At 43.2% G+C, this 8222-nt stretch overlaps 1 protein-coding gene across 1 annotated transcript; it reads left to right on the forward strand.

The window, feature by feature from the left end:
- The first annotated feature begins 2190 nt into the window (after window positions 1-2190).
- On the forward strand, window positions 2191-7437 carry atp5f1d (ATP synthase F1 subunit delta). Its single transcript, XM_060066776.1, has 5 exons — window positions 2191-2436; window positions 3243-3396; window positions 4547-4635; window positions 6852-6985; window positions 7299-7437. Exons 1-4 carry the CDS (start codon window positions 2320-2322, stop codon window positions 6972-6974), a joined length of 483 nt encoding a protein of 160 aa, XP_059922759.1. The 5' UTR covers window positions 2191-2319; the 3' UTR covers window positions 6975-6985; window positions 7299-7437.
- Window positions 7438-8222: the final 785 nt, after the last annotated feature.

Genomic DNA, 8222 nt, shown 5'->3' on the forward strand with positions numbered 1-8222 from the left:
CTGTTCCTGAGGAGTCACGATGCCTGGAGGGGACTGTTGAATGTGTTCCATGGTTCTCTGTGTCAGACTGAAGTTGTGTTTTAGTCGTTGAGATGAAGAGCCCCCTCATCTCCCCCTGGTGTTTCTCCTTCTGAATCCATGTCTCCATCTTTAAGAACATTCCAGTCCATGTAACTGACGTCACGACAGTTTCTCAAACACTCGGTTTCCCCTGAGGGGGCGTGTCTACAGACCTGTAGACTCGAGACAGCTCTGTATCCCAGTATGCACCTCTGCTCACTCAGACCACACCCTAATGTAAAGCAACACACATGTGATGAAGATGCAGAGCTCAGGAGAGTAGAATGAAAGAAGACTGAAAATATCAGAACCCAACCCATTACTCAAGCTTACAACAATAACTTGGAGCCTGTAACCATTTTAACAAATCATTAATATCAACATAAACCAAACACCTAAGTAACCCATGAACCAATAAAACATCCTTAATACTCAGATCAACCTTCAGGTAACAGGTTAACTCACCAGGAAGCCAAAATGCATCAATGTGCCCAAGAGTAATGAGAAATTAATGACTTACAGTTTGCAGATATGCTTCATGGTTAAGTTGGGATACTCACAAAACTGCAGTTAAATATCCATGATAGACCTTTGAAGGAAGGAACAGTTTACTCATGGTCCAAATTTCAAATGAGAGTTAAACCACCAAAATCCCAGATTTCCTTCACACATTATCATTGATTTATATTCAACATACAAGTCCCGTCAGTTGTGCTTTACCACACAATTCTACTCACATCAGGTTCAGATGAGATGCTCCTCTTTACTTCAAAAAGTCTTTAACCTGTGAAACTGGAAGAGATGTTAAATAAGTCCTCAACAAAACAGTACAACAAACAAATGTACTGTACGGTTCCCTTTGAAGTGAAACGCACCAGATGCAACCAATTAACTAATTAAGAAAACCACCTGGCAGGCACCCCCCCCACACACACACACACACACACACACACACACACACACACACACACACACACACACACACACACACACACACACACACACACACACACACACACACACACACACACACACACTCGCACAGATCTGACTGGGGATATGATAGGTTAATACACTTGAGGTGGTAAACAGGTTGTTGTTTATTCTCTTGCCAGAAGGACTATGTCTATCTAGACTAGGCTACTTATAACTGTTTATGAATATTTTTATTTATTCTTTTCCCAAACATCATATTCGGGGCTAATTAAATAACATCCGAGGCTTTATCCCGAATATTATTTAATTAGGGACGCCACTGCTATAAGCTAACGTATTTATCCACGATAGCAGACACTTTAAATAATAGTTATAATTACATGCAACTTATTTCAAATTTCAAATAGTATACTAGATACAAACAAATATATATAAAGGAAAATATACGAAAATGAAATGGCTAAAGTTAATTTAAAATTATGATGTAGTCGAGTACAAACAGTCTACTCTCATTGCAGCCTTTGGAAGTTAATTCTGACTGATATACTGTTAACTTCCACAGCATGACATAACACATCTCAGGAAGTGGTGGTGCTCCACTTTGTTGGAGAATCTCCATACTGAAGGGTATAGTTCTTCTGAAGCAGATGTGCTGTGAATTCCAATATTAACACAACCGTAACAATGACCTACAAAAACTATTTGTGTGTGTGTGTGTGTGTGTGTGTGTGTGTGTGTGTGTGTGTGTGTGTGTGTGTGTGTGTGTGTGTGTGTGTGTGTGTGTGTGTGTGTGTGTGTGTGTGTGTGTTTGTCATTGCAGACTGTTTGCTCATTTAACGGAGGCGGGCAGAGAGATGGCAAGAGGAACTCTACCACCTATCTTCGGTATCCCGAAGAAGCGCAAAGTGTCCGAAATGGAGGAGACATAATATTTTTCTTTTCTTTATTTCTTTATTTTTTATTGGTTTGTTTGAAGAGAAGAGCAGAAAATAAAAAAAAATTATAATAATGGATACAATGGATAACAATTCCAAGAAACATATTATTTGAATCGAAATGAAATCATATATTGATGGTTATTGAGCACACAATATACACTGCAAGAATATATAAACGTTTTTTGCAAAGCAGTACTACATTTCCCGGCATGCGTTGCGCTATAAAAGAAAAGACTACACAATCCGGCATGACCCACACACAGCCGTAAAGCATTGTGGGTAGGTTACCAACGTCCTTGTCCTGTAGCAAGCACACACCGACTGTCTTCACGTTGGGATCCCGCAGTCCACCTCTACTCCTATTAACACCCGTCTGTCCCGCAGTATGATGGCAGCCAGGTTCCTCCGTCGCTCCGCGCCCATGCTGAGGCAGGCCCGCTGCTACGCCGAGGCTGTCTCCGGAGGCCCCCAGATGTCCTTCACGTTCGCCTCCCCGACACAGGTAGGAAGGGACGGGGAGACGGGAGGCTTCTGAGGCCTAGCTAACTGGAGCTGGAGCTGGATGACTTTCTGTACACAAAACGACCGGTGCTGTTCAACATAACCACACCTGACTTCGTTATCTTTGACGTCAGCCTTTCTTGATGATGCATGTGCCGCTGACATTTCTGCACGGCGTTTCTGCCGTCATTGAGGATTTGTGACGGACGTGTCTCATTGCTTGTAGCTTATAGCTTGTTAGCCTAGCCGCTCGTGATAGATGTCAAACTTGACTCTGACTTGTCATTGGCGCTTTAACTCTTATAAAGTTCCAAACAAAACGCATATTGAGCACAAATACAAGTGGTTGAATCGTAGCGTGTCCCGGGCTAATGTTGCTGTAGGCCTAGGTCTGCCTGCTTTGCAGGAGTCCGCTTTTGTGTTGTTGGATGTATACACTCATACCCTCATTCATTTTAACATTTGACCTTTGAATCGAGTTGGCGTTTAGTTAAGGATGTTAAGTTCTGCATCCACGTCATTCTTTGAAAGTGTACATAATGCTCTGCGTGAACGTCTGCAATGCCCTTGACTTTTTAACACATGGTCTGCCATCGTCTTTAGTGATCCCTTTCGTTCAAACTAGATATGTAACGTTTAATGATGCATGACATGCACATTTGCTGCTAATGAATGATAAATAAAGTATGTAGACATATATAATGATGTATGTATTTGTGTATAATATTTTTTAATAGAAATACACATCAGGGCCAACATCATGTGCTTGTACCCATCCAGAGGTTAACCCCCCACTCCCTCTTCCAGGTGTTCTTCCAGGGGGCGAGTGTAAAGCAGGTGGATGTGCCCACCCTGACCGGGGCGTTCGGTATTCTCCCTGCCCACGTGCCCACCCTTCAGGTGCTCAGGCCTGGTGTCGTCACGGTCTACAGTGATGAAGGCGTCGGTGCTAAGTACTTTGGTGAGCTTTTGGTCTTTCTGGGATAACTTTCCATTGATGTTGGAAGCGCTGTACAGCCAGTACTACTCACACTGTCATGCATGCATCGTCTGTGAGGGCAGTCTATTCTCCAGCACTGAAGATGTTTATATGTATTTGTACACATTATTGACCAGGCGATTATTTCACCCCTGTGCATACTGGGAGTGTTTATGGAGCACCCCTGCGTCTCCCTACTCATGTTATTGTGTATGTTCATGTATTCAAATTATTTGTCTCATTGGATGTGCGTTTATATGCACCTCATCCAGCAGGGGGCAGTGAAGTAATGAGGTTGAGGATTGTGAGCATCTTTGAGTTGCTTTTTTTTTTAGCGTTCAAATTAACAAAAAAATTGGTCAAATCCTCGACAGATTTTAAGAGATATGTTGGTAGAACGGTCAAATAGGCTTTCTCCAATTGAGGCATGTTATGCAACACCACTACCTCACTAAATGCCCAAAATGACATTTAGTCAGAAAAAGTAGAGATACTGATACAACCAAGGCCTTTAGGTTGATAAGGTTACTACCCTGGCCTTTATCATTGTCAATTGCCTCATTCTACTAAATATTCCCTCATTTATTTTTGCGGTTACACTTTACATTAATTAACCAATAACTTACCTTAATTCATGCAGTATTAAGCATTAACTTACAGTTAATTAACTCTAACTACTGGTCTAGTAATCCTTTACTCATGGTGTTAATGTGTGTTCAGTGAGCATTAACTTAGTTAACTACTGGTCTAGTGATCGTGTACTCATGGGGTTAATGTGTGTTCAGTGAGCATTAACTTAGTTAATGAACAGTTAACTACTGGTCTAGTAATCCTTTACTCGTGGTGTTAATGTGTGCAGTGAGCATTAACTTACAGTTAACTACTGGTCTAGTAATCCTTTACTCGTGGTGTTAATGTGTGCAGTGAGCATTAACTTACAGTTAACTACTGGTCTAGTAATCCTTTAGTCGTGGTGTTAATGTGTGTTCAGTGAGCATTAACTTACAGTTAACTACTGGTCTAGTAATCCTTTCCTCGTGGTGTTAATGTGTGTGCAGTGAGCATTAACTTAGTTAATGAAAGGTTAACTACTGGTCTAGTAATCCTTTCCTCGTGGTGTTAATGTGTGCAGTGAGCAGTGGGTCGGTGACGGTCAACGCAGACTCCTCGGTGCAGCTGCTGGCGGAGGAGGCCGTGCCCCTCGACCAGCTGGACATCGCCGTGAGTATCTCCGACACGCGCCGCCCCATCCCGGCGCTCCTCCTTCACTGAGGCCGGAGACGAACGGCTCCAGGACACGCTTCTCCACTGGGATTAATAGTATTGAGGACTTTTGTAGCCGATGGGGAAACGGCGTCAGGAACTGTGGACCTGTAACCTGCTGACCCTCTGGGCCGCGGGGATTGGCGGTTTGCCTTTTTTATATAAGCCTGCTTGACTTTTAAGATCTGGCTCTTGGTTTTGACTACAGCGTAGGCCTACTGCTTCTTCATGCAATGCTTTTATTTAATTTCAGAACGTTGAAATACATTTTTACTTTCTTTTTTTATTGTCCATTTCGTTGTTGTCGGATACAACTCGTCTCTTGCGTTTTGATGGCATATTGTGCAATGTGGCCTAATTGAAGGGAACTGTAGGCATGCCAATTGCCCGCACGTAAGGCAATTTATTGTCTGGTTTTAATGAGATTTATGTGACGAGATGTAATTCATTGCTGTGAGAAACAGCTATTTGACTGTGGAGTTTTAATTCTCCCTGCGTTGACCCCCTTGTTGGAATCAGGTCCCCGGTGAGAGAAGTTCTAGCCGATGTGTGCTGGAGAAAAAAGGGCAACGTGTAAATGTCTTGTTAATACTCTGCCATGCAATTATAAACCAGCGGCATGGAGGCGTCTCTCTCCTTGACCTGGAGCGGGGCGAGTTGCCGCCGCCGCCAAGTTGACTGGGGTGGCGTTAAAAGGCGTGATTATACTGGCCCTCGTCTTTCTCAGACCCTGGGTAACACCGGCCTGTGCAGCCCTACTGTTAATAAGCAGGGAAAGGTCAGTCACAGTTGAGTTACAGCGAAGTGGTCAGCCCCCCCTGCCGCATGACCTTTTGACTCCCAGCTATGTTTGGCATTTTGCCTTTCTAATCACTACTGTGACAAATGAAGCTTTCAGAGGCCAGGAAAATAAACCACGGTTCGGATTTTGCGACGCTCGCGCTTTCCGTCGGGTTTTTTTTTATCCGGTTCGCTCCCCGCTCGACCTCGCCGCGCCGCCTTTTAGCGACCGTGCTAACGTGCGCCGTGCTAACGTGGTTTCAGCACAGCGGGCTCCTACGGGTCCTGCTGTTTCACAACCGTGGTTCCAACCGGATCGCTGGTGCATTGTGTAACCGTGTGGTGATGCATAAGCTATCCATGCAATTTAAAGGTCTACTTTTGTGTTCAATAAGGATTACTTCTACTTGCCGTCATTACTTTCCCAGTCTTTTTCTTGGTGAGATATTGATGCTGTGATGGGAAGCACAATAAGGTCCGTTACTTGTGGACTTTACTCGGTACGCAATACTTGTATTGGATACTGGATCCATAAAATTCATTAAAAGCAATGCATCAGTCCAGGATACGTAATGTACACTTGGTTTAATTGATCCGTACGACCAGTGGGAGATAATGGTATACATCTCTGGGGGGGGGGGGGGGGGGGGAATGAAAAACCAACGGCTGATGTGTGATCAATTTCTCTGTGCAATATATATGGCCGTTGAAAGGGAGATTGTTTTCTGGGTGTGTCTGGGGTATGAGGAGGTTCATGTATTGTCCAGTTCTATTTAAAAGCTATTTTAAACATTGTCCTGTATGGATGCATTGTCATTTTTTTGAATACCCATTAGTTGACCTCCAGTAAAAAACGAAACGTTATTTTTCAAGGATGGCCTCTGCATTTGGCCTTACTAATAATTTCTGTGACAAGTGAAGCTCACAGAGGCCTGAATAACGTTCTCTACGGTTTAACAAGCTTGTTTGGACTATGCGATTCCTGTTCCAGCCGGATAGTTGCTTGCGTTGTAGTTGTAACAGTGTTCTAATGTATTAGCTTCTCCTTGTAGCTACCATCATGTCCAAGTGATTTGAGGGCTATTGATTGGCATGGATGAATTGTATATTGTAAGTCCATGCACTTAAAAATAGTACTTATCATTGTGTAGCATCCTATCCTAGCTATCTTTGTTGTATGCAGGGAATGTGTTCACCTAATAATTGTTAGTGCTCTGTTCTATGAACATCCTTACTGTACCGAGCTATATTTTCTCCTTCTTCTGACAAATATACTTATTGAAAGTTGCTTTCGATAAAACCGTCTGCTAAATGCACTTAATGTAAATATAAATGTTTTGTCACTTTTTGAGATCCCAGTACTCCCAATTGAAAACCCAAATGTTCTTCGTCAGGTGGCCAAGGCCAACCTGGAGAAGGCCCAGTCCGAGATGGCCGCTGCTGTCGACGAGATGGCCAAAGCCGCGGTGCAGATCAGCATAGACGCCAACGAGGCCATCGTCAAGGCCCTGGAGTAGACCGAACCCTGGTAGGGGCCCTCAACACCAGAGACCCAGCGTCACACCCACGTCTGGGCTGCATACGTATACTGTAGTGATGCTCTTGCACAATGATAACGGGGCAATGCTCCGTTTTATTTTATTCATTTTCTGCTCTGAAGTTTATCTCCGACATTGAAAAATAACAACTGTCAGATTATGCAGAATGTTAATTATATTTACCAATGTGTTTTTCATTTAAAGGTTTGTATTGCTCTATAAAGCAAGAGATGATGTGTCAATTGTGTGCCCAGAATGCCGAGATCCTTCTGATGTTTGTCTCGTTTTCTCTTGTTGTTTCAGGTGCGTTTTCATGTTGGTTTAGAGAAACTGAAGGCAGTCCATCTTTGTTTCCCTGGAGTGTTCATGTCGGTGACCGCAAGATCTCGTTGCTTGCTTTGTACAGTGGATAAAATTACTAATAAATGTATTTGGAAGAATATGTGATTATTGTCTGGTTTAAATTCTTTATGAAATGCAACCTTCTTGTGTTCATCGTTAAAAATAAATAAATAAATAAACTATCAACCAATTCTCCTTGTGGCCAATAGGTGGCAGCAGATATCCATATGTACTGTGGCTGATCAGTCCCCAAGACGCAAATACTACTGTCAATTTATTCTAGATGGCGTTTATTTTGTAATTGATAATTAAGCAAAACCATCTCTAGTTGTGGACTCTCAAATGATAACCGTATGAGTTCTGCACAAGGATTATTCCCTTTGGTCATTTGCGGGTGTCGGATTCCATCGCTGCACGCAATGACTGCCTTGATGTACTTGGAAGTTTAAGAAGGGCATGAGTCAACATGGTGAGTTCAGACATTGTAGGGCGATGCCAGGAAAAGTGGTCATGAACCGTGGAAACATGAACCTGGCTGTAGTTATGTCAAAACCCTCAGAGTGCTTGACATCATCCACGTGCGACTACAGGCTTTCGGAGAAAGGAACGGCAACCTGTTTATTTTTAATGTCAAATCTCCAGGGTTGTGTGTTCGTGTGTGTGTGTGTGTTTGTGCGCGCGCGCGTGCGTGCACAAATACACACGGGACACGTGATGAATAACACTGAAACCACAGATGTGTCCGCAGCAGGCTCCTGATGAAGAATTGCTTGCTCTTTGGTCATGATGAAAAATGTCTGCTTGAAGATTGTAATTCCGTCCTTATGGTTCCAGAGGATGGGGATGGTTATTGAGACTATAATGCTAAACTGTGTTCCACGTGAT

This window comes from Gadus macrocephalus, chromosome 12 (genome assembly GCF_031168955.1).
Source record: "Gadus macrocephalus chromosome 12, ASM3116895v1".
In the NCBI taxonomy this organism is placed as follows: Eukaryota; Metazoa; Chordata; class Actinopteri; order Gadiformes; family Gadidae; genus Gadus; species Gadus macrocephalus.

Coding starts and splice junctions, on each gene's coding strand:
- atp5f1d (XM_060066776.1), top strand. CDS start 2,320: ATGATGGCAGCCAGGTTCCTCCGTCGCTCCGCGCCCATGCTGAGGCAG. Junction 2,437..3,242: donor CGTTCGCCTCCCCGACACAG/GTAGGAAGGGAC, acceptor TCCCTCTTCCAG/GTGTTCTTCCAGGGGGCGAG. Junction 3,397..4,546: donor CGTCGGTGCTAAGTACTTTG/GTGAGCTTTTGG, acceptor TAATGTGTGCAG/TGAGCAGTGGGTCGGTGACG.